At 44.8% G+C, this 26,608-nt stretch overlaps 1 protein-coding gene and 1 non-coding gene across 10 annotated transcripts; both read left to right on the forward strand.

Moving 5' to 3' along the window:
• Positions 1 to 371: 371 nt before the first annotated feature.
• On the forward strand, positions 372 to 26,575 carry ABCD4 (ATP binding cassette subfamily D member 4). 9 transcript variants are annotated; one of them, XM_035108623.2, is made up of 20 exons: positions 636 to 671; positions 3,962 to 4,054; positions 4,220 to 4,344; positions 4,469 to 4,596; positions 5,948 to 6,087; positions 11,424 to 11,540; positions 11,700 to 11,825; positions 12,426 to 12,476; positions 13,514 to 13,608; positions 14,393 to 14,514; positions 18,411 to 18,502; positions 19,028 to 19,111; positions 19,291 to 19,493; positions 20,698 to 20,789; positions 21,071 to 21,107; positions 23,789 to 23,838; positions 24,361 to 24,413; positions 24,516 to 24,592; positions 25,574 to 25,689; positions 25,835 to 26,575. In XM_035108623.2, the coding sequence occupies exons 3-20, from the start codon at positions 4,311 to 4,313 to the stop codon at positions 25,901 to 25,903; spliced, it is 1,686 nt and encodes a 561-aa protein (XP_034964514.2). In that variant the 5' UTR covers positions 636 to 671; positions 3,962 to 4,054; positions 4,220 to 4,310; the 3' UTR covers positions 25,904 to 26,575. The 9 variants fall into 9 exon arrangements, with proteins under 9 accessions (XP_034964497.2, XP_034964488.2, XP_034964505.2 ...); XM_035108606.2 differs by lacking the exons at positions 636 to 671; positions 3,962 to 4,054 and adding an exon at positions 372 to 497; XM_035108597.2 differs by lacking the exon at positions 3,962 to 4,054 and having other exon boundaries at positions 523 to 671.
• Positions 12,151 to 12,222, forward strand: TRNAI-UAU (transfer RNA isoleucine (anticodon UAU)). The gene has a single exon. It is a non-coding gene; the product is annotated as a tRNA-Ile (tRNA).
• Positions 26,576 to 26,608: the final 33 nt, after the last annotated feature.

Consider the following 26,608-nt stretch of genomic DNA (forward strand, 5'->3'; position numbering starts at 1 on the left):
CGGCAATCCTATCTCTTCCTAATCCACATCATAAGGCTGTTCTATGTACTTCCACCACTTCTGCCCCGCACATGGAGAATCCTAAAAACGTGCAACCGTCCGGGAACCGGACGTATAGCTTCAATTCTGCAGCGAGGTCTCCCTCTAGCCTCCGCTACCTGTTTCGTTTCTAATGAAACCATCAGCAGAGACCGCGGTAAACAGGCTTTGCCGTAGAGATAGGGAAAAAAACATGCGCGCCTACACACAGGAACCTGTTTGACTTGTTGCTCGCTTGCGCTCTCTCTCTCGCTCTCTTGGGTTGAGGAGGAGCCATATTTTGAGCTCCTCCCATGTCTCCAGCCACGCTCCGCCTTCCCGTTTTCCGAGCCGCTCTAGCCACTCTGGCCCCACCTCTATCTCACTGAGGGGGACCGATGCTCCGTCTTGGTTTTAGCGACCTTTGTCGCTGCTGTCGGCGGGTCGCGCGCGCGCGCAGTCATGAATAGTCAAGAAGGGTAATGAATATTCATCAGGTCTTCGACCCCCGGCGCCGGGCCAGAGCATAGCGGAGCACGCGGGTGGGTGGGTGCTCGGACGTGGCTGGCCGGGACTTTGCCCCTGGGGAGACACTCCTGGTCCGGGCGCAGCTCGCTCATGGCTCCCAGGGCAGCAGCGTCGGGAAGCGCCCGGTGAGCGCGGCTTCGGGTTGCGCGGGGCGGGGCGCGGTGAGGGTTTGGGGTGCTGGACGGAGGTGTGAGGGGATCGTGACCCCCATTTACAGTATTAGGAATCAGGCTGCAGAAAAGGAGCGGAGGCTGCAGAGGGGCGGAAAAAAACCCCATAAACTGCAGGGTCCTCACGCCCAGGTACTCTGGCTTTGTTTGTTTTTGTTTGCTGTACAGTGCCACCAAAATATTTTTGGGGTGTGTGTGTGTATATATATATATACGTACAGTATAATATGCGCATGCATATATGTGTGTGCGCGTGTGTATTTTTTTTGGCCAGCAGCTACACTTCGGAACTCCCTGCCTATTGACATCAGGCAGATGCTTTTACTGCTATTTTTGGGGTCTGCTTAAAACATTTTTTTAATGTTGGATGTAGGGCGTTGGATGTGTGTTTTAGTTCATTTTAATTTAGTTTTGAAAGTTGTAAATTGTTGCTTTTAACTGTTTTTACCAACAATTTTATTGTTTAGTTCTTTTTCGTAAATGCTTTGAGAGCTCTTTTTTTCTTTTGCAGTTTAGCAGTGTTTAGATTTTTTGATGCAAAGAAATAAATAGTGCACAATAAACAAAATCGTTAAAAGAATCCACACCAAGTTATGTAAACAGGATAATTAAAAACACCATAAAGGTGACGCAACCCGTTTTTAAGTAAGAGCCCAGGAAAAGAGCTGGGTTTTCATCTGGTGTCTGAAATAATGCAAAGGGCAGTTGCAGGCTGTCCCCCTTTTGGGGTGGGATTGAGTCGCATACCAGTAAATTCAGGTTGCACAATTGTAACTGATTGGGGGGTCTTGCAGACCAAATCCGCTTCCTCAGAAGACTTTTTGTGATAAAGACAGTAAATGAGGAAAATAGACTAGGAAGTTCGAGATACTGTAACTTGCTTTAATGCTACGCCCAGGTACGTTCTTTTTTTGTAATGTTTAAAACAGCCCTGTAAGGTAGGTCAGTGCTATTATCTCAATGTTGTTGCATATGGAGCTGCAGAGGCTGAGAGTTTATTGCATAGTAAATTTGTGACCGATGTCTACTGAGACTTCCTGGTTCATAGCTCAGTCTGTTAGCTGCCACACTACATTGCACTGCACCTGTCAGTATGCATTGAAAAATGTGATATGGTACCAACATGTTTGAGATTACCAAAGGGTAGCATGAGGGTGTTAAGGGGTGCATTAAGTGTTTTCAAATCTAGGTGAGGAATTATGGGGCACCTCTGGGATGAAGGGCATCCAGGAGGTTCAAATAGTATAATGGTAAATGCTAATAATGCACACGGTACCCAAGACAGCTTAATGTAGAATATTTGCCCATTAAGCATGCTTTATAACCACTCAGGTGTGCTCATAATTAAGTATAAAAGAAGTAAGTAGTAGCTTTCACTGGAGTCTTTCTTACAGGTGAAATAGATATTCTGTTTGTGAGCACTGAACTGTGAATGATGGTGGTAATCATTCCAGATAAATATATAGGACAGGCATCCCCAAACTTCGGCCCTCCAGATGTTTTGGACTACAATTCCCATCATCCCTGACCACTGATCCTGTTAGCTAGGGATCATGGGAGTTGTAGGCCAAAACATCTGGAGGGCCGCAGTTTGGAGATGCCTGATATAGGACCTGATTCAATTACCAGCAGGAGCCAACACAACAAGGCCCATTAGTGCAATCGGACCTCTCCCTCTCCCCCCTCCCAAATTGACTCTGCAGGGCCAGAAGAACCCCCAGAACAGCAGCAGACAGCAGGAGAGGAAACATGGTTCTGCCTGACAAGCTGAAATGTTTTCCCAGACAGAATGATTGCAATAGTGCAATGTTGAATTGTACCCACAGACTCCAAGGATATCATCGGCCTCATTCAAATTCAATACCTGCTCTTTACCAGCAGGTCCCAGCATGTCTTACAGCAATTTAAAATTCAGAATTAAACAGCTAAAATAGGGTGGGACCTGAAAATACACATCTCAGATGTCAAAGACCAAGGCAAAGAGGATACATCTTCAGCATTTGCCGAAAGCTGTATAGTGAAGAAGCAGGAAGAGGATACAAGAGTTAGGGGGGGAAAGATGGAAAGAAAATCAGGAAAGAGATAAGCTTTGGGGTTGGGGGGGGGGTAATGTGAGTTCTGGGGCTATTGTATGACTGCTATGAAACCTAATCATGCCAGGGTTTAGAAGACTTGTAGATGAGATGCCCAATGGAACATCAGACTAATGCAAGTCGAGAATGAGATCCCTCAGTAAGGCCATAGGGCAACCACTGAAAATAACGAAACAGAAACAAGAACTCTGGAAACAATGGTGGTATTCACAGGACAGTCACTTCCATGTGCTTAGGAAAGAGGAGCTGAAAATAATATTTAAAAAGCAAAGGAATCAAGCTTAGGTATTCATCCTTTGATTTCTCCCATGAAGAGTTTTACATCTCTCAGCAAAACCCTCCCAGTGAACTATCAGAAAGTAACAATGGCATTTTAACTTACAGCTCAAGCACAGTTTGGCCTATCTATTTATTTCAGCTACTTGAAAGAAAGCTGAAGTTCTTCCCGTTTCAGTAGTGTAAGTAGAATAAAACTGGTAAAGGGGGCAAATCTGTTCGGAACATTTCCTTAGATGCTGATGCTGCAGGTTTCTTGCAGTCGGAAGTAGGAAAAGAGTGTGATGCAGGGAGGGAGTTGCAGCAAAGAAGTTTAATTTATGGAAAGCTTAATTTAAGCTTCAACAAATCAGTTGAAATATCAAGTCACGCAACAGGTTATATTCTCCCAAGGAGAAACAAATAATCCCCCCGTTGATCCCCGCATTTGCTTAGGAAGACGGCTGTGTGGGGCTCTCTTTGTTACTGTGCAGAATTATAGCTTTTTCACATATTTTATTTTTCATTTATTTATTGCATTTTTATCCCACCTTTTTATTCATGGGGTTCCAGGTGGCATACACGGTTTTCCTCGTCATCATTTGTTCCCCACAGCAACACTGTGAGAGGTAGTGACTGGCCCAAGGTCACCCAGTGAGAGCTTCATGACTGAGTGAGGATTCGAACCCTGCTCTCCCAAGTCCTAGTCCAACACTCTAACCACTACACCACACTGTCTCTTCCCAACATACTATGCACTAAGCTCCTGAAGGAAGGGTAGCATACATATCAGATGGTTAAAATTCCACATGGCTCTTCCTTGTCTGAATCTACCCTTAGATTCCTTCCTGATATGGAATCAGGACTCACACAATGAGCTCTGGATTTCTTTTCTAGAGCACTTTAGTACATTTCCAACTGAAGATACACCTCTGGTCTTCAAAGAAAAGATCCATGCTAACAGAGAGGATTCTTCATTATTGCCGTAGGGTAGGTTACTATTGGAGTATCAGGGTGAAATCGCTCCCATTCCTGTTTTCAGAGGGAGATTCCAGAATTTCATTTGGTTACAGCCAGTCTGAACTGAGCAGACCATTGTGTATGGCTTGCATGCTAGCTCGATAACCTGGCTGTTCTTGAATCTGTTCCTTCCAGGCCTCGGCCCCAGCTGGACCGGCAGTTTCTCCAGCGTTTTCTGAAGATCCAAGAAATTTTATTTCCTGCATGCTGCTCCAAGAATGTACTGATGTTCCTAACCTTGCTCATGGTTGCTCTGTTGGGTAAGTGAGTCGATGGCTAAGAAGAATGATATCAAGCAAGTCCTTTCCAGGACTCTTGTCAATGTATACGGGAGCACCCTTGGAGTTCATCCTTTTTCTCTTCCCCGCCCTTTACCTCCCCTAGAGCAGCTGGTCATTTACCAGGTGGGATTGATTCCCAGCCAGTATTACGGAGTTCTGGGGAACAAAGACTTCCATGGATTCCAGCAAGTCACGGCAGTTGCACTGATTCTTATTCTACTGAACTCTATGGTACGTGAAACCTCTTCTTCTACAAGGAGACGAGAGCACATGTAATGCAATTTGTCATGGATGCTTTAGTGGAGATTCCTGCATTGTACAGGGTTGGACTAGATGACCCTTGAGGTCCCTCCCATCTCTACAATTGTGTGACTCTGTGATACTGCCTTGCTCTGCACATGTGTATCCTGAGGGCCAAACAACATGTTAAAAAGGTAAAGGGACCCCTGACCATTAGGTCCAGTCGTGACCGACTCTGGGGTTGCGCGCTCATCTCGCATTATTGGCCGAGGGAGCCGGCGTACAGCTTCCTGGTCATGTGGCCAGCATGACAAAGCCGCTTCTGGTGAACCAGAGCAGCACACGGAAACGCCGTTTACCTTCCCGCTGTAGCGGTTCCTATTTATCTACTTGCATTTTTGACGTGCTTTCGAACTGCTAGGTTGGCAGGAGCTGGGACCGAGCAATGGGAGCTCACCCTGCCACAGGGATTCAAACAACATGTTAGCTAGTGACTAATCACACTTTTTAAAGGCACGCTTAATGCTGTCACTTTTATTTTGTTCATTTATTATATTTCAACTGTTAAAGGTCTTCATTTTACAAGTAACACTGTTTGTAATGTTTCCATTGTGTGATACTTTCGGCTACTTTATTACCTCACAAAAGTGGCTATCCCCAGGGATGGTGCAGTTAAGCCAGGACAATTCCAGCCACAGCAATTCAAAAGTTTCTAAGGCACATCTTCATCTTGCAAACTGCCCTAAGATCTTGTGATAAAGGGTGACATAAAAAAAAAAAAACAACCAACAAGAGTAACTTTCTAACTCTTCCCTCGCAGTTTCTAAACTGCAATGGAAAAAGCTAATCTGGATTGGGCCGCTCAGCACTGCTTTCCGACCACGCTCTGTTCTGGAAGGTGCTGTTTACTGTAAACCCGTCTGGACTGTTAGCTCTTGTGGGGAAAAGACTTTTTATGTCAGCAGTCGGACAAGGGGGGGTGCATCTAATGCTTTAAATCATTTGCTTTGAGCAGAGGATGCCTTCAGCTCAGAAGACTTTATTCGGGTCAATGTGTTCATGCAATCCATGGCTGGGGAATCGCTGGGCTGTGAGCTAGATTAGCCCCACCAATTTTGCATGCCCAGAACTGTGTTTCCATTGGTTAGCGGTGGGGCTTATATCTTACGCTGTTTAAATTTGGTGCAAGCCTGCTGCGATTGTCTCTGCTCAGGAATGCGGGAACATATCCACGTGATGTCATATGACATTGTAAGTGCAGTTGTTGGACCACAAGAGTAGCCATAAATGCTTTTCTTGCCTTATTCTCATCTTCTCTCCCCATTGTTCTCTCTCTTCTCAGCTGAAGAGCTTTGACCAGTTCATCCGCAACCTGATGTATGTGAGCTGGAGGAAGACTCTCACAGAATACCTCCATGGCTACTACTTTCAGGGCCAGGTGTATTATACCTTGAATATTCTGCATGAGGAAATCGATAATCCGTAAGTGGCTGGACATGATTCAGGCTCCTCCTGGCACTTTCTGGCATGTTTTGCATGCCCCTCTGCCTTGATGAGGACTGATTTTGTTGTTCCCCTTATATGTTGACCTGCTTTGTTTTTCTCTCCCTAGGGCAGAGCTTTCCAAACTGTGTTGTGACACGTTAGTGTGTCTGCTGCAGTGTGTAGGTGTGTCACGCGAATGCTCTCCATGCTCCTCCCAGGGCTTGAAAGGGGTTAGTTTAACCTCCCGTTTGCTAGTAAAATTGAATTACTGAGTCGCAAAATGATACATGTCTAAAAAGTGTGTCACCAACACGAAAAGTTTGGAAAACTCTGTTCTAGGGAGCCATGGGCTTTTCCTAAGACACACAGGGAAGTTATTTGAATAACCAGCCAGATGGGCAGGGCATAAATAATAAAATAATTAAAATTATTATTATGATTATTGCCTTTTGAACATATGCTCTGTGCTCCAGGCACTGGGTTTTAGCCAGTGTTAGTCCTGCTAAGGGAATGCGGGTGGCACTGTGGTCTAAACCACAGAGCCCTAGGGCTTGCCGATCAGAAGCTCAGCGGTTTGAATCCCCGCGATGGGGTGAGCTCCCGGTTGCTCGCTCCCAGCTCCTGCCCACCTAGCAGTTCGAAAGCATGTCAAAGTGCAAGTAGATAAATAGGGACTGCTCCGGCGGGAAGGTAAACAGCGTTTCCATGCACTGCTCTGGTTCGCCAGAAGCGGCTTAGTCATGCTGGCCACATGACCCGGAAGCTGTCTGCGGACAAACATCAGCTCCCTTGGCCTATAGAGCGAGATGGGCACGCAACCCCAGAGTCGTCCACGAGTGGACCTAACGGTCAGGGGTACTTTTACCTTTAGTCCTGCTCAGAGTAGACCAACTGAAATTCATGGGCGGGACTAACAATGGCCCATTAATTGTAAAGGGTCTTCTCTAAGTAGGGCTTGTTGTTGTTGTTTAGTCGTTTAGTCGTGTCCGACTCTTCGTGACCCCATGGACCATAGCACGCCAGGCCCTCCTGTCTTCCACTGCCTCCCGCAGTTTGGTCAAACTCATGTTGGTAGCTTCAAGAACACTGTCCAACCATCTTGTCCTCTGTCGTCCCTTTCTCCTTGTGCCCTCCATCTTTCCCAACATCAGGGTCTTTTCCAGGGAGTCGAGTCTTCTCATGAGGTGGCCAAAGTATTGGAGCCTCAGCTTCAAGATCTGTCATTCCGGTGAGCACTCAGGGCTGATTTCCTTCAGAATGGATAGGTTTGATCTTCTTTAGTTGGCTGCAACCCTCTAGGCAGGACTCGAAGCAATAGTTGTGTTAGCAGAAGCCAGTGCAGTGTATCCCACTCGTGCTACAGGGCTCCTCCCTCTGAATATCCCAACCATTGGCTTGAGTGGGGGGGGGGGGGAGAATCAGTCTGGCAAGTGGAAATGCTGAATTCCACCCACTATATTTAAAACTAAAATGCAAACTGCAACAAACAAATGTGGGGTGGTGTTTTTTTGTCCATATCTAATTGGAGATGTGTAAAGAGGCTAACAATAGCAAGATGTGAAAGGGCTCCAGTTATTTAAACAATTTAAATTTAAACTGCTTTAGAGGACAGTTTCCCTGTATTGCTTTAGTTTGCTGTTTTTGGAACACTAGAATCACATTAGGATGCTAATCCCTCGAGATTCTAGTGCCCTTGAGAAGTTTTGGACTACATCTCCCATCAGGCCAGGCCAATGTTGATGATGGGATTTGTGACTCTGCAACAACTGGACAGCACAAGGTATGGGGAAGCTGTTGTTTTATAAGACAAAATGGACCTGCTTGTGAGAAGAAAATTGAAGAATATTGGTAACTGGATTGAAGTACAATCTGATTAAAGTGCAGGCTATTTGATATTGTGGTGTGATCCTTGGGTTGCAGCACAATTAGCATTTACTTTGTTCATAGTGTGGAACAACTATAGATGCAATTGTAAGAGATGGTTAAGGTTGGAGTTGCAAAGGGGAAGCTACAAACATAACGATGACTTTATTTGACTTAAAGTTGTGCAACTGGAATTCTATTTTTTTTTCCCCAAAAAAATTTATTCATTTTAACCAAAACACAACAAAGCAACAAAATAACAACACAACAATACAATACAATACACAAAAATGAAGAAAAATAAAAAAAGATAAAAATAAAAATACACCGAACTTTCTAAAGCCTTGTTCTAGTCTTTTTACTTCGACTTCCTCTGCTCTCTGCTCGCTGCGATTCACTGTCAATCACAGATAGCAATTCTACCTCATTATCCATTTCCAAAATTGCTACAACTCACTCCTCATTTCTGTTAATCTATAATTACATTCATCGTCTTATCTATTCACTTTACATTCATCCTACGCTGCAATTCCTAATAACATTCAAAATCCCTGTCTTTTTAATCAGTCCAAATACTATATTTCCTCAAATAGGTTTTAAAGCTTGACCATTCTTCTTCTGCCGCTTTCTCCCCCTGGTCACGGAGTCTTCCGGTCAAATCAGCCAGTTCCATATAGTCCAACATTTTCATTTGCCAATCTTCCACTGAAGGTATATCCTGGGTCTTCCACTTCTGTGCTATCAACATTCTCGCTGCTGTTGTGGCATACAAGAAAACAGTAACCTCTTTCTTTGGTATCTCCTCCCCCACAATCCCCAACAAAAAGGCCTCTGGTTTTTTAATAAACGTGTTTTTAAACACTTTCTTTAATTCATTATAAATCTTATCCCAGAAGTCTTTTACCTTGGGGCAAGTCCACCACATATGGTAAAACGTTCCTTCTATTTCTTTACATTTCCAACATTTGTTATCATGTGTGTGGTACATTTTTGCTAACTTAACTGGAGTCAGATACCATCTATACATCATCTTCAACATGTTTTCTTTTAGGGCATTGCATGCTGTAAATTTTATAGACTTTTTCCACATTTTTCCCCAGTCCTGTATCATTATATTATGCCCAACATCTTTAGCCCATTCTATCATTACCGATTTTGTTTGTTCATCCTTTGTTTGCCACTCCAGCAATAGGTTATACATCTTAGATAAATTCTTGGTTTTTGAATTTAATAACAATGTTTCCAACTTGGATTCTTCTTTTTGGAAACCTACTTTTTGGTCCATTTTAAACACTTCATTGATTTGGTGATATTGTAACCAATCGGACAATACATCTTTCAACTGGTCATATGGTTTTAATTTGTATTGATTTCCTTCCTGTACTAAAATATCCTTATATTTTGGCCATCTGGCTTCCATATTACGCCTTTTAAAGGCTTTAGCCTCCAATGGTGAGACCCACCTGGGTGTTTTACTCTCTAGCAAATCCTTATACCTCAACCATACATTTAACAATGATTTCCTAATTATATGGGTTTTGAAACCTTTATACACCTTTGCTTTATCATACCATAAATATGCATGCCATCCATAAACATTATCAAAACCTTCTAAGTCTAATACATCAGTATTTTCTAACAAGAACCATTCCTTCATCCAGCATAGAGCCGCAGCTTCAAAGTATAATTTCAAATCTGGCAGGGAGAAGCCCCCCCTTTCTTTAGTATCTGTTAAAATCTTAAACTTAATTCTGGGTTTTTTCCCCTGCCAGATAAACTTCGATAATATCTTTTGCCATTCTTTGAAGCATTTTGTCTTGTCAATTATAGGTAGGACTTGGAATAAAAATAGCATCCTTGGCAATACATTCATCTTAATAACTGATATTCTACCTAACAATGACAATTTTAAACTAGACCATGTTTCTAAATCCCTTTTTATCTCGTTCCACATCTTCTCATAATTATCTTTATACAAACTCAAATTTTTTGCTGTCATATTTACCCCCAGGTACTTCACCTTTTTTACAAACATCAAGCCTGTGGCCTCTTGTATCTTATTTCTTTCCTCTAGCGTCAAGTTTTTCTCTAAAACCTTCGTTTTGGTCTTATTCAACTTAAACCCCGCAACACGCCCAAACTCCTGAATTATTTCCAGCGCTTTAACTACGCTGGTTTCCGGGTCCTCTAAAGTTAGCACTAAGTCATCCGCGAAGGCTTTTAATTTGTATTGCTTTGACCCCACCACTACTCCTCTGATCTCTTCTTCCCTTCTAATCATGTTCAGCAAAACCTCCAAGACCGTTATAAATAGCAATGGGGAGAGCGGGCACCCTTGTCTAGTTCCTTTCTCAAGTCTAATTTCATCAGTCACCACATTGTTGACTATAATTTTCGCTTTTTGCTCATAATATAATGCATTAAGGCCATTCATAAAGTTTGAACCCGCTCCCATACTTTCCATATTTTTCTTCATAAAACCCCAAGAAATATTGTCGAAGGCCTTCTCTGCATCTATAAACATCAGGATCGCATGTGTATTCTTCTTAGCCTGTAAAAACTCTAGTATATCCACAATGTTCCGTATATTATCCTTCATATGCCTTGTTGGCAAAAAACCAGCTTGGTCATGGTGTATCAAGTCCTTGAGGATTTTTTTCAGTCTCAATGCCATAATACTTGCAAAAATTTTGTAATCCACATTTAATAAGGATATGGGGCGGTAATTCTTTACTTGAGTTCTATCTGCCCCTTCTTTCGGCAACAGTGTGATGAATGCATCTTTCCACGACTCTGGTGCCCGATCCCCTTCCAATATTTTGTTGCATACTTCCATTAATGGCTGTATTAGCCAGTCCTTTAAAGTCTTATAATATTTTGCAGTCAGTCCGTCTGGTCCTGGTGCTTTGCCCAGTGTGCAACTGGAATTCTAAAAATGCAACTTTTGGTTCCTGAAAGTAACCAGCAGTTGAATTATTCCAATTCTTGAGTAATGTAAACTCAGCAGTGATTGCAGCAAACTGATACAAAAAAGTGAGTGCTTATATAGAGCAGTGGAATCAGTGCTCTGCTGGAGGGGGTAGAACTCTAATATTTGAGGAAGGAGAAGATGGAGTGTCCCACCAAGAAGGATTATAAGATAAGGCTGGAAGGCTCCCCATTGTGGGTGTTGTAACAGCTGATTTATTGCATGCAGGAGGAGGTTGCACTGACTGACTTTGAGATCCCTTCTGACTCTGTGATTCTGTGCCAGTAACCAAGCCATTATTTTTGCCAACTGTTGTTTAGCATTGATTTGCAAGCTAATAATTAAAAAAGTAAATACTTCACCAGCCTTAAAACTGCATAACCACCCAGCTCTGATTCTGTGTAGACAAACTGTTCTGTTCCTAACATGTTAACTTTTCTTATGCTTTGCTCTTTCTGTCATAGCAGTCGACGCAAATTTAAATATCCTTTTTATTGTGCAGAGATCAAAGAATCAGCCAGGATGTGGAGAGGTTCTGCAAGCAGCTGAGCTCCATGGCCAGTAAGCTCATCATCTCTCCCTTCACGCTTGCCTACTACACCTATCAGTGCTTTTACAGGTAGGACCAGTCTTCACCTAGGGAGAGGGATAACCACATACTTAGGGGCAGCCCTAACTTTTGTCCCAAGTGGAGTACAGCATAGACGAGCCTCTAATATATTAGAAGGCAGCCTTCCACTGACAGTTTTGCTAATCTCTCTCCATTTCTCTTGCCTAGCACTGGCTGGATGGGCCCAGTGAGTATTTTTGGATATTTTATCATGGGCACAATTGTTAACAAGATTCTAATGAGCCCCATTGTATCAAAGCTGGTGCAGCAGGAGAAGCTGGAAGGTGATTTCAGGTGAGTCTATTCAGCAGGTCTCATGATCAGTTTGACCCTGAAAATAGCTATACAGTAGGCTGAAATGATGTGTGTGCCACTGTTCTTTTCTTGTTTGCTGGTTGTGATTTGTGTTAAGAGAATCCTTTATATAAGGATATGAACTTCCTGATAGCTTACAAATGGAATGCACATTGCAAACCCGATAGACTGCTGCTGCTGAGGATGTTCATACACAGAGGATGTTCATACACATAAACCTGGCTGATGTGTCATTTGCTGTCTCTTGTTATAGTAGAGTTCTGTGTCTGCCATCCAGCCTAAGTGATGTGTATCATTTGGGGAAGGGGCCATGGCTCAGCGGTAGAGCATCTGATTTATATGCAGAAGGTCCCAGGTTCAATCCCTGGCATCTCCAGGTAGAGCCAGGAAAGATCCTGTGTCTGAAACCCTGGAGAGCTGCTACCAGTCAGTGGTGATAATATTGAGCTCAGTGGACCAGTAGCCTGAGTCATTCTAAGGCAGCTTCCTATGGCAGAAATAAGAATGGGTTTTGCAGAGACGCTGATTACTCGGTCCCAAAAAATGATAATTGAAGCAAGTGTTTTCTGGATTTAACAGGTTTAAGCATATGCAGCTACGGGTGAATGCCGAATCTGCTGCTTTTTACAGGTAAGAGGACACTTCACTTTTTATTATCTCTTTTCTGTGACCCCTTTGGTTCCTGCGAGTATTGCACGGTTTGTGTTGAAATGTATCTCACAAACATCTTGGATAATTAGCATTTCTTCCCATCTCCTGTTCCCAGTTGGGCTCCACCTTGGTGGTGTTCAGGTTTGTTTGTTTTGTTTGTTTTTTAAGTGTAAGATTAGGTAAAGGTTAAGGGACCCCTGACCATTAGGTCCAGTTGTGACCGACTCTGGGGTTGCGGCATTCATCTTGCTTTATTGGCCAAGGGAGCTGGCGTACAGCTTCCAGGTCATGAGGCCAGCATGACTAAGCCACTTCTGGCAAACCAGAGCAGCACATGGAAACGCCGTTTACCTTCCCGCTGTAGCGGTTCCTATTTATCTACTTGCATTTTGACGTGCTTTCCAACTGCTAGGTTGGCAGGAGCTGGGACCAAGCAATGGGAGCTCACCCCATCATGGGGATTCAAACCGCCGACCTTCTGATCGGCAAGCCCTAGGCTCTGTGGTTTAACCCACAGCGCCACTCACTGTGTAAGATCAGTATTCATCATTACATAGTTCACTTTGATAATTTGGCTAGATAGCAGGATGTCTATCCATTCTGTTCTCTATTCTCCACCCACACACCAGTTCACCCATTGCTCACAGAACATCCCACAGTTATGAAAGCAAGAAGAGGAGGAATAACGCCAGCAGAACAGGGTGGGGTGGGAGAGAAAGGCAAGCAGGAAAAAACAGAAGGAAAACAACACACGTTATGACTGCTTTTTGCCACATGAGGTCACTGTTGTCGTTGGAAATCTCACCAGAGTTCAGAAAGTGTGGATTAGCTGTATCAGTTGGTTGTCTCATCTTCACACACTTTCCTGGGAGAAATTGTACTCACGCAGCAACCAATCGCCACCACCCGTTTGTCATCCTCTATATGTGCATACATGCATCTTACCCCAGTGAACTCTAGGTCCGTGGGAATGATCACTGTCCAGACTGACTGTGCGCTACTTTCCTGCTTTTCAGAGCTGGGGAAGTTGAGCACATGCGAACCAACCGCAGGCTGCAAACCCTCCTGCAGACTCAGAGGGAGCTGATAGGCAAGGAGCTGTGGTTGTACAGTAAGCAGAACTGGTTTCCTTCATTCCCTCCTTCACTCGTTACACAGGGAAGGAAGCTTCTAGATTTCTGCCGTGGGAAGTGACTATCGAAATGGGAACAGAGAACAAGTTGATGAACCGATGAGAGAGAAAATGGGTTCTTCTGGAAACCAGACCCAAATGGGGTCATTCCGGGGCTTCACAGGAGTGCCTGAAAAGCCCAAACAACAAGGCCTTGAGACTGAACTCTGGGAAAGAATAGTAGCAGCAAGGAAGTAGGCCAAGCAGCTCTTGGGCCTTGTGGATTTTGCTATCTCAGGCTCTATCTACCAGAGGAGCTGTCTAAACATTTTGTTATTAAGTACTGAGTGCTGAACTGAAATAGACTGACCTTCTAATTGACAGTTACTATCCTGAGTAGCACTGTTAACTGGCTTTGTTTCCAGAGCATATGTTCCTGATAAACTTTTAAAACACAACACAAAAAACTGTGTAGATGTAATAATGGAATACTGAATGGTTTAGTTTATGTAAAATATGTAGGGATTTATGATATGCAAAATGAACCATGGAAAGAGAAGGGAAGTTATTGATATTTTAAGGATGTTTAAATGAGTATTCTAAATTGTAAAACAAAAAATTTAATAAGATTTTTTCACACACACACACACACATACCGGTATATATATATATATATATGTGTGTGTGTGTGTGTGTGTGTGTGTGTAACAAAAACTGAGTAGATGGAAGTCCTAGATTAACTAATTTGCCAGCATTACCACTGTATTGTCTTTTTTCTGCTTAGTTGGAATCAACACTTTTGACTATCTGGGCAGTATCCTGAGTTATGTGGTGATTGCCATTCCCATTTTCAATGGAGTTTATGCTGATCTGGATCCAGCAGAATTGAGCTCTTTGGTTAGCAAGGTAAGCTTTTTGCAGCATCTTAGCTTGGTGCTAGAGCACAAAATGTTTTGCATGCAGAAGGTCCCAGGTCTGATATTCCTACACACTGACCTGTGATGTCCTGTAGGCTGTAGTAACATTTCCTCAGTGATCTTACTGGTCTAAAGGTAAAGGGACCCCTGACCATCAGATCCAGTTGCGGACGACTCTGGGGTTGCGGTGCTCATTTCACGTTATTGGTCGAGGGAGCCAGTGTACAGCTTCCAGGTCATGTGGCCAGCATGACTAAGCTGCTTCTGGCGAACCAGAGCAGCGCACGGAAACACCGTTTACCTTCCCGCTGGAGCGGTACCTATTTATCTACTTGCACTTTGAAGTGCTTTCAAACTGCTAGGTTGGTAGAAGCAGGGACCAAGCAATGGAAGCTCACACCATTGCGGGGATTCGAACCGCCAACCTTCTGATCGGCAAGCCCTGGACTCTGTGGTTTAACCCACAGCACCACCCATGTCCCTGGTCTACAGCACCACCCACATTACCTGGTCTACAGGGAAGTAATTGGTCCTTCATTTAACCTGGCCCTGAGTTGTTCAGAGCTTTAAACGTTAGTAACAAGAGCTTGAGCGTAGCCTGATAGCTGATCGGCAGCCAGTGATGTTCCCTCAGCCCAGGTGTAATATGTGGGAGCTCAAGTATTCCAGCCAGCCCTGTGTTGTTGCTGCCTTGCCTAATTGTGCAAACTGTTATGCTTTCCTGGCATGGGGCTTTTGACCACATAATAGTCTTAAACAGCTCAGGACCGCAATACCTCAAGAACCGCCTCTCCTCGTATGAAGCAACCCAGACCCTGCAATCATCATCTGAGGCCCTTCTTTGTGTGTCCAGAGGAGGGCAACCAAAATGGTCAAAGGCCTGGAAACGATGCCTTATGAGGAACGGCTTAGGGAGCTGGGTATGTTTAGCCTGGAGAAGAGAAGGTTAAGGGGTGATATGATAGCCATGTTCAAATATATGAAAGGATGTCATATGGAGGAGGGAGAAAGGTTGTTTTCTGCTGCTCCAGAGAAGCGGACACGGAGCAGTGGATTCAAACTACAAGAAAGAAGATTCCACCTAAACATTAGAAAGAACTTCCTGACAGTAAGAGCTGTTCGGCAGTGGAATTTGCTACCAAGGAGTGTGGTGGAGTCTCCTTCTTTGGAGGTCTTTAAGCAGAGGCTTGACAGGCATATGTCAAGAATGCTTTGATGGTGTTTCCTGCTCGGCAGGGGGTTGGACTGGATGGCCCTTGTGGTCTCTTCCAAATCTACGATTCTACGATTCTATGTGTGCCTTCTTTGTGAGAGGTCCGGAGGATGGCAACACAAGAACAGGCCTTTGCAATGGTGGCTCCCTACTTGTGGAATGCTCTCCCCCCCCCCCCCAGGGAAGCTCACCTGGAGCCTTTGTTACATATCTTTTGGCCCCAGGCAAAACTATGGTTTTCGCTTGTTGCTGTGTTATGTATTGTTGTGTTTTTTATATTGTAAAGGGCCCTATGATCCTCGGATGAATGGCGGCATAGAAATTTAACAAATAGTAAATAATAAGTAGGAATTGGAAGCGATGAGGAGCAAGTCAGTCCAAAGGCAGCTCCAGACCACCACAAAGAGAGAACTAATGTGATGCCTCAAGCGCTACTGGTGGCAGTTTTATTGGTCTTTTTGGGAGATGGCACTGCTTTTTAGGGATGCTGTCCCTTGATATCCCAAGTAGAAGCTGGGAAGGAGATCAGCAAGAGCACGCAATTCCGCCGTAGGGTTTGTGTTGCTCCAGCATCCTAAAACACTGCACACCACCATACATAGGCATTTAGTCCACATGTTGAATTTTAAATTCACCATGCAATACAGTCATTCGCATAGATGCCTGCACCTGTGTACAGCATAATGTGTGAATAGCCTTCCTGCTGGGAGTTTGCAGCGAGCTTGTCGTGCAGAGAGTTAAGGCAGCAAATGTATTGCTTCATCTGTCGTGGCATGAGATCCTTCCCTCTGTAAACAAGATGTGGCCTAATTCAGTCCTGGGAGTGAGCCTCCCATAACATAATCCATGTAGCCCAACCAAACAGTCAGGAACTAATTGCAGAGGGATAAAAATAGTTGAGCCTGGCATTCCTCGCTGTGCAGCAAGAGGCTTCTTTAGAATAGGTCTGGCAGCCTTGTGGGTGGATGGGTGGTTGTCATTACCCCCATTGTGTGGGTGTGGATCCCAGGGCTGCTGGGAATTGCTGTGCACCTTGGCAAGATGCTGAAGCTAGATTGGAAAAGCTGTAGGCTGCTGGGTAGTGTGTATATATATACACACACACACACACACACACACTATTGCAATCCCTGGTCCTCTAACCATGTTAGGGCTTATTGCTTTGAAGCTCTTAATTGCACTGAAATATCAAAGCCAGTTTGGTCCATATATATATATATATATATATATATATATATATATATATATATGTATATATGTATATATGTATATATATACACACACACTGTATATATATATATATATATATATACACTGTGTGTATGTATATATATATATATATATATATATATATATATATATATATATATACTGTATATATAAATGTAGAGGGTCCAAGTTTGTTAAAATGTGGCATTCTCCCAAACCGCTTGCCCAATCGCGGTCAAATTTGGCCACAACGTCACATGGGTATAGGCAAGTGTTTCCATGCACATAGATTGACCACATGTCACACCTGTGCCATGAAAGCGAGGTAAAACCCACTGGTTTGGAACCCTAAACTCAGAGGGCCGGGGAAGGTGGGAAATAGAAGGCAGAAGAGGTTGCAACACAGCGCCCTCTAGCAGCGGCTACACTGGTACTACAGCTAGAAAACCTTGGCCCTCTATCGGAGGCTACACTGGTACTGCAGCTACCGGTACTAGGCCGAATGGAGGCTCGCCATTACAGACTAGGAAAAATGGAGGTGGGGACTCGCCTGGCTGTGGGTTGGGGGCAGGAGGGGACGGGATAGATCATGGATCGGGACAGGGTGGGGGGGGAATCACAGGGATGAGCCACAGCAACGCGTGGCATCGCCAGCTAGTAATCTATATATATTGAAGTACAGAGGCTAACGAGCCTTCTGTTTCAGAGTAGCTTTCTGTTAGGCAGCGGTACCTGTGTAAAGTGTGTCTTGCCTCCTATAATGTGCCAATAATCCAAGCACTATAGTTACCAAATAGTGTATTGGAGGAGGGATGCCTCATTTCCCCCTGCAGCCTTGAAATGTGAGGAAGGAGTGTGATAAGTCATCGGTCACTCCCTAACCCTGCGGTCTTATTCCTCGTTTCTTCAGTCTAGCCCTCTGTTTGCTTCTTCCTTGCTGACTTACTCAGCGAGCCCTTTGTAGCTGAGCTCATGCATACATACTTGCTGGTAAGTGGGCCAGATACTTTAAACTGGGGCAGCTGTGTTTCCATGTTATACATTTCCAATCAATCAATCAACCAGCCTGAGAATCTCAGTGCTTCTCTTTTTGCCTTTGCCCTCCTAACTGTGGTCAGTGTGCACTGAAAGTTTAGAAATCAGCAGGAGACTTTTGCGGGGTGTGTGAACAGATTCCTGCCATTACCCGCACCACCCACCCACCCACCCCAAGTTTTATTTTCCTTTACCAAAAATGGCAATCAGTCTGCTAAGGTTTTGCATAAATTTTGACCCACGTCATTGCTGTTGCATAATGATCAGTCCACCTCAGGGATCAGATAACGGTCAATTCTGCTACCAGCTGGGGAGACAAACCACTCCTACAGCTGATTTTGAGGCATGAAGATGTGGGAGCTGCTTCTTGTACGTTTTTGCTTCCCAGCCCCTGCTAACGCTTGGTTTGTGTGTGATTTGTCTTGCAGAATGCCTTTGTCTCTCTTTACCTCATTGGCTGCTTTAGCCAGCTCATTGACCTCTCCACCACCGTGTCTGACGTAGCTGGCTATACACACAGGTAAGTCCTCTTGCCAGCTTGAGGGACAGCTTGCCAGCCTGTGTGTGTTTAAAAAAAAGCATCTGCTTCTTATGTATCCATCAAAGGTAATAAACAATGCAGAGTGTATGGGTGCACTAAGTCGGTCTCTCTTCAGAGGCATCCTTTCAAAAGAAACAAACAAGGAATCCCTCCTTTTCGCATGAGGCATAGAATGTCAAATATATTTTGTTATAATCTTTGTGGCTGCTGCAGTGGAGAGAATCTGAATTTTTCCTCTTAGATCAATTAGCAGGCTGGTATTTCTGCCCATGTGACATTTGTGTTCAGACTATGCCCATTAGGTGACAATTACTAGCCTGCAAACAATATTCAATACTTACCAGGTTTTAGAAATATATTAATAAAGCTTTTTCTTTTCCCTTTTGGAAATTAGGTTTCTGGGTCTTGTCATTCAGGCTGGTTTGCTGCTTTGGGGCGTCACTGCTTCTTCTTGATTAGCAACTTTCTTGTGGTTTTTTTTTTTGGTTTTTTTTTGTTTTGTAGAATTGGGGAGTTGCTAGAGATGCTGCTGAAACTTTCCAGGAAGCAAAACGACTGTGACTCACCAGGCAAATGGGAATTCAACAGGTGAATATCTCTAGCTAACATCAAGCATGGGACGCCAGTTTTCCTGTTTTTGCTATGGTATTTCTTGTACCACCGAGTGGTGGACCCAAAAGGCAGCCAAACACCTTGGTGTCTGAGCTGTGATGTCTCCTTCTACTTACCTTTCCTCCTTTCTTGTGGTGGGGCACTGATGCCATCAGCGTTTCCAAAGAGGAGGTGGTCTCAAGCGACACAGCTTTCCTCCTGGAGAAAATCTCTCTCTCTGCTCCCTCTGAAAAGCTGCTCATCAAGGATCTAAACCTGAGAGTCACACAAGGGAACAATCTCCTGATCACCGGGAACACAGGGACAGGGAAGACATCTTTGCTGCGTGTCCTCGGTGGCCTCTGGGAGAGCAAGCAGGGTGAGTTCGTCAGCCTCCCTGAAACATCCCTTTGGTGAAAGGGGGCCCTTGCAGCAGATTAGAGGGTGGAACACTTTCCCCATAGATTTGTGGGGCAAATGCTGGATTTGGACTGTTCGGGAACCCAGATGTAGTCTCTTTCGTGCTTGAGTTCTTAGTGATATTGCCCTCCCCAGTGCAGACTTAATGGTGGCCTCGGCCCAGTTTACCTGAAGGAGCGTTTCCACTCCCATCGGCCAACCCGGACACTGAGGTCCACCTCCGAGGGCCTTCTGGCGGTTCCCTCACTGTGAGAAGCAAAGTTACAGGGAACCAGGCAGAGGGCCTTCTCAGTTGTGGCCCCCTCCCTGTGGAACACCCTCCCATCAGATGTCAAAGAAATAAACAAACAACTATTTGATGTTTAGAAGACATCTGAAGGCAGCCCTGTTTAGGGAAGTTTTTAATGACTGATGTTTTCATGTATTTTTAATCTTTTGTTGGAAACTGCCCAGAGTGGCTGGGGAAACCCACCCAGATGGGCGGGGTATGAATAATTAATTAATTATTCATTCATTCATTCATGGCCATTGCCATAGACGTTGCATGGCACTGCAGAACTAGGCAAACCACAGCCCCTTAGCCCCAATCTCTCTCTTCCCCTCTGCCACCCCAATATTACTAGCCTGCTGTACAAGGTTGTTGTAGTGAGATAGCGGCCTCGGCACAATCAAATTGTGGCTTATTAAGCGAGGTTGTGCATGAGTTCCATGCACCCGCCCACCACAGCTCCTTTACTCCTTCCTTCATGCAAGTGGCAATATGAGCCAGGAAGACGGCTGGACATGGGTTCATATTGCAGGCAGACTGGGAGCTACAATTAATAACTTTCAAGCGAACCAAGCTATGAAGCCATGGTTTAAAGTTAGTTTACAAATCCTACCTGGTTTGAAAGCTATTAACCATAGTTCCTGGTTTGCGTATAATGGGAGGTTCTGGTTTCCTGTTGTTTCTTGGCTTGCTTCACCACTTGCACGAAGGGAGGAGCAAAGCAACAGCAAAGGGGCTTGCATGCAGGTGCACAGAGCTGGTTTATATTCTGGTTTATTAGGCCAGGATATGATTGCGCAGACTAGATCAAATCCAAGTGTTAAGTTCAGTTTGTTACCGAAGTGTTGGATCATAGACTTATGTCTCTGTGATTCCTTCTGCTGGGTCTTTGCAGGGAACGTCCACATGCTGACTTGCTTTGGCCCCCATGGGGTGATTATCCTGCCACAGCGGCCATTCTTCACAGACGGGACCCTGCGGGAACAGGTAAGTAACCTTGGTGCCAGATTCCCAGGGGTGTGTGGTCCTTTGCTCACCCACAGACTAGTTTGGTAGCAGTGGCAATTCTAAAAAACAACATACCTGTTAAAATTGCTGCAAGCTGAGTTGCCAGAAAATGGCCTGCCTTAATTCAATACATCGGGCCAGAGGCCTATTAATGGTTATTAGAAAGCTCTTAGCAGAGATGGCATTGTGGCTGCTTCCATCTTTGTACGACTGTGGTGGAGACTCTCATTTGGGGTATGTGTCTGGTTTATTTGATTTAGGTGATTTACCCTCTGAAGGAAATCTATCCAGTTTCGGGTGAGTGGAAATGCACTGGAACTCTTACGCCCAAATGGGCTCAAATTGCTTCGGCTTATCCTGCGCTTCCGCTCTTCTCTGCAGTGTGTGTGTGTGTGTGTGTGTCCACACTGCATGAATTAGCATTGCACTTGCCTGGGTCGTCTCTCAGTAGCTTTATCTGTTTTCCTGCAAAACATAGCTGAACCAGGATATTAATCGCAGGGGAGTGTTCGGTATGTGGAGTGGTGCAAAATGTCCATTCTTGTGCATGGAGGCTGTGAAGCGAAAGGCACCATTCAGTTCGTTATGTGCGCCCGTTAGGTCTTGTCCAAACTTCAGCTTGATCCGGGCAGTTTTCTGCTTGTCCCATGCTTTCTGGGCACAGATCCCAGAGGCTTTCTATTTGCCCTGCTGTGCTTGCTTTCCCCAAGAACACACACACACACACACACACACACACCGTTACCAGTGGCGGAGCTTCATGCTCCGGCACCAGGGGGGGCAGGGCTGGCGCGCGTCCTGGGGACAGGGCGAGCCGTCTGTGGGGCACCCAGCACGGGTGGGGGGCAGCCGCAATGGCAACCTACTGGGATCGCGCTACTGGGGGCGGTGTGCTTCCTCCGCCAGTGCTCTTTACTATTGAATCAGAGAAAACGTTTGCTCCAACTCGGTGGTAAAAATCAGGTTTTCCCAGGGGAAAGCAGCAGGACAAGCAGAAGCCTGGATGAGCCCCTAATGTAGCAGGATCAAATGAGTACTTTGCATGTGTGAAGCAGTCCTGGCGATGATCAAATGATGCCCCTGTTGTGGAGAAAGCTAACTTTGTTTAGGCTGTCTGAAAGTAAAACTAGCCTTTATTAGTGAAAATGAAGTTCTCAAACCAACTGGAGCCCCTAGGGAGACATGTCCTCTAAATAAAGCAATGCTTGATTAAAGAGGCAGCTGTTCTCTGCTTCCAGATAGTCTGGAAGATCATCTGAATATAAACCAAATTAATAATATGGTGAAGCCCGCAGCTACTTTGTAGGTTGTCAGGCCTTCTGCTTTGCTTCTGTCTCAGTGATTACTAACTCCCCGATTTGGATTAAGTTGTTCCTCCAACAGATGCATGTTTGATTTCTCTAATTTCTAAGATCATTCCTGTTCTCCCATTGCCTTCGTCTTCTGTGGATTAAGAAGGGACTACTTCTAAAGACAGGAAAGGGCCCCAGGAATCCCTGGCAGAAAACAGGTTTATCAGCTTTTCAAAGACAAGCAGGAAAGGAAGAAGATTAACAGATGCCCTTTTACCCAGATCTATTGAACCAAATGTTTCACAGCCAGGCAAGAACAAATGGCAACAAATGCCTGTTCCTTGCAACCCAGTCCGAAAAGTGCTTGAAAAGTAGAAAGCAATGGAGTCAGTAACCATCCCAGAAACCTATGTCCAAGACCAGGAATTTCATAATTCAGGCAGCAGAAGTCTATCAAGGGAGCCACAAAGCTCAGACATCCTCCCACAGCGCACATAATTATGAATACCTGATTCCCTTCAATAGATCCCTAGAAAGTTACCCCCACAGTCTTCATACTTGGGATACCTAAATTAAAGGGTTGGTGTAATAGAAATGCAATGCTATGAAATGTTTTAACCATGTTTTAGATACCAGCTTAAAGTGGAATGCTGATTAAACCTGTTTGGTTTATGTTCATGAAAAAAATTTAAGCAGATACTGAATCCCTGTCAGGGATGTTGTAGTAGAAAATTTCCTGCCTTGGCAGGGGGTTGGATTAGGTGATCTTCCTCCTCTCTGATTCTTTGGTTGTGTTGACCATAGCTGCCAAGTTTTCCCTTTTCTCGCGAGGAAGCCTATTCAGCATAAGGGAAAATCCCTTTAAAAAAGGGATAACTTGGCAGCTATGGTGTTGACACTCAATAATAATATCCATCTCAGTTTCCCTTGGAGTTTCCCTCTCCATGATGACATCTTCCTGCTCCCAGTCTCAGTTTACCTTAGGACTGCTACTCATCCCTGCCTTAGTTTCCCTCCCTCATAATTTCCCTCTTTGTAACCCAACATCTCCAAGACCACAATGTGTTCTTCCTAAGCTTCCAAACCTGCAAAATAGTCATAGTCTCTCTCCCCCCCAATATCTCCCACCTACTGCTTCCTACCCAAAAAAACTACAATATTTCTTCCCCACCTCCTTCCTTCTGTCACCTGATGTCAGGAAAAAGAAGGAGGATGAAAGGATTATTCCTAAAAGCTCTTCCCACAGGAGATAGACTTCTAGAGTAAGCTCAGAAGATGTCCACACGAGCTGAAAGTCCACCTGTTAATTAGCTTCCTTCCATTGTTATATACATTATGTGGTGCTGCACCCTATTAAAACCTTGGGATGGGCTTCCACATGATATGTTTAGGTTTGAGCTATTAGCTTTTCAGATCTTCTAACGCAGGCATCCCCAAACTTTGGCCCTCCAGATGTTTTGGACTACAATTCCCATCTTCCCCAACCACTGGTCCTGTTAGCTAGGGATCATGGGAGTTGTAGGCCAAAACATCTGGAGGGCCGCAGTTTGGGGATGCCTGTTCTAACTCATGATCAAAGCAGCCAAAACCAAGTGCAAAGAGGTCCCTGTCCCCTGATGACCCAACTTCAGAGTGACCCTTCCCCCCACAGTCCTGTCATCATGAATGTAATTCCTTGCACAATAGGGTCTTCGGATGATGAAAGGATTCTGAGATTCCTGGAACTGACTGGGTTGGTGAGTTACCGAGGGAATAAATGATGCACTTTGATTTCTGTCCCGATTTGGGGAATAGAAAATGGCTATAAAAGCTCAGCAAGGTGCACTGTAAATGTCTTTGGATCATTCCTAAAAAGGAGGGTGCTGGGATTGCCAGGAAGCCCCACTGTTTGACCATGGAAGTTTGGATCAGTTCAAAAAAGTAGTGTGGGCTCCATGAATTCTGAGATGAATGTAGCTCTGCTATCTTGTATTCCAAAGCCTGGGCAATGATATTAAAAACTGCTTCCAAAGGTGAGCTCTGGCTCAAATTAAGCCCTGGTTTATGTACATTGTATGAGCAAAAACAACAGAAGCCCTGATGACAATGATGATTATATAGAAGGCACGGGAACAAACAAACAAAATATATGACAAGATGACACTAATTACCAGCTGGCAATGGGTGGGCAGGATTAAGACAGAAAATGTCCTTATGGCTGTGTTCACCTGTTGACCAAGCCTGGAATAATTTGTTTTTCATCTTTCTTTTTAATGCAGTCTGATTTGCTAGCAAGGACAGGTGGTTTGGACCAACCAGTGGACTGGAACTGGTAAGGCTGCTTAGTGGGACAGTGGGGCTCCTGTTGTTTGCTGTGGGTAGGTCTTGAGCTGCGAGGCTGTTCTAATCACAGATTGTTTTGCCTTTGCTGCAGGTATGATATTCTGTCTCCAGGGGAGATGCAGCGGCTCTCCTTTGCCCGACTTTTCTATCTCCAGCCCCAGTATGCAGGTGAGGAAGGTGTTCCTTTCTGAGTTCCTTAATTATGGGACTCCCTGATTTGCTTGACCACAGACAATCCCTGGATAGCCAGTGTTATGAGATGGAATGTTGTGCAGAAGAAGGTAGCACAAGGGCCATTGGCCACCTGTTGGTTACTGCCTGTGATCTTACTGATGGCAGGCACCACAACTTCTAATCTAACCATCCCAATCTGCCTCTTTTTCTCAGCTTTGTAACTGGGTTATATTTTCTTGCTGGTTTAGAGGGTCAGAACTCCCCATTGTACCAGCCCAGTATGTAAAGTGTGCTCAGGTTGCCTTTTGTAATGGAAAACTGGTGAACAGCTGTTGTTGTTGTTGTTTAGTCGTGTCCAACTCTTCGTGACCCCATGGACCATAGCACACCAGGCACACCTGTCTTCCACTGCCTTCCGCAGTTTGGTCAAACTCATGTTGGTAGCTTCGAGAACACTGTCCAACCATCTCGTCCTCTGTCGTCCCCTTCTCCTAGTGCCCTCCATCTTTCCCAACATCAGGGTCTTTTCCAGGGAGTCTTCTCTTCTCATGAGGTGGCCAAAGTATTGGAGCCTCAGCTTCAGGATCTGTCCTTCCAGGGAGCACTCAGGGCTGATTTCCTTCAGAATGGATAGGTTTGATCTTCTAGCAGTCCATGGGACTCTCAAGAGTCTCCTCCAGCACCATAATTCAAAAGCATCAATTCTTCGGCGATCAGCCTTCTTTATGGTCCAGCTCTCACTTCCCTACATCACTACTGGGAAAACCATAGCTTGAACCATACGGACCTTTGTCAGCAAGGTGCTGTCTAGGTTTGCCATTGCTTTTCTCCCAAGAAGCAGGCATCTTTTAATTTCGTGGCTGCTGTCACCATCAGTTTGCAAATTTGTCCTGCTTTATTCAAGAGGAAGAGACTTGGATGGTGCCATATTGAGGGGATTTCCGTATGGGGGGTATTGTTGTTTTCTGCTTGCAGTGCTAGATGAAGCTACCAGCGCACTCACAGAGGATGCAGAGGATGAGCTGTACAGGCTCTGTGCACACCTGGGAATGACTCTGGTCAGCGTGGGACATCGCAAGAGCCTGGAAAAGGTAGGGTGGTGTGGAGTCAATCTGTCTGAGCAGAACTGCTGGGACAGGTAAGGTTTTATTTTCACGGGGCCAGTGGTGTGTGTGGATGGGAAAGTCCCTCTTAAAGCCATAGCTCTCAGTTTCTGTACTTACTCTTTAATTTCAGTTTCACAGTTGGCGTCTGAACCTGTACGGAGGAGGTAAATGGGAGCTCAGCAGAATAAAGAAAGACTGAGCCACTCCCTGACTTGTCGTGGACAACAACAAAAAAGAATGTAACCAAAGCCTCAGCTGGGTCACATACCAAAGTGCCTTGAAATGAACACACCTTTTACAGGAAGCATGGATCTGAAATATTTCGGGACTTCAAAGCCAGCAGGTGCATTAAGGCTTCTTTGACCCAAAGGTCTCCAGCTTATACTGTGAAAGAGCAGGGGGGTTTAAATTCCTCCCTGCCCCCAACTTGCCTTTCTGTATAAATGGCTACCAGTCCATTGTTCAGACTGCTGTGTCTCCCACTCAAGATCTCTCCCAGAAGGAAGGAAGGGGCCTTTGCTGCTTCCATCCTTGCAACTTGCTTAAGTGAAAACAACTTCGAACAACATTGAAGCAGGGCTGGCAGTGAATGGAGCAGGAGTCTTCTCACCTGAGACTGAGAAGGGTGTATTTGTTTCAGTATTAGAGTTTCTGCCTCGTTGCCATAGCCAGGACCCTCCATGTGAGAAGATCTCTATCTCTGCCGTGCTCAGGGGACTGCCTTGCTCTTGGTTGCCCACAAGTGCGAAAATACATGTCTCTTGTTTTGGAAGTTTTCCAGAAGCGTGTATTATACACAGATTCCCCCTTCACCCGATGAACCTATTTTTGTTTAAATAAGCGTTCATTAAGGAGCCTGAGAGTGCTGGGGATCTCAGCCCTTTATACCACAACAGTGTACTTC

Source organism: Zootoca vivipara, chromosome 1, assembly GCF_963506605.1.
Source record: "Zootoca vivipara chromosome 1, rZooViv1.1, whole genome shotgun sequence".
NCBI lineage: Eukaryota > Metazoa > Chordata > Lepidosauria > Squamata > Lacertidae > Zootoca > Zootoca vivipara.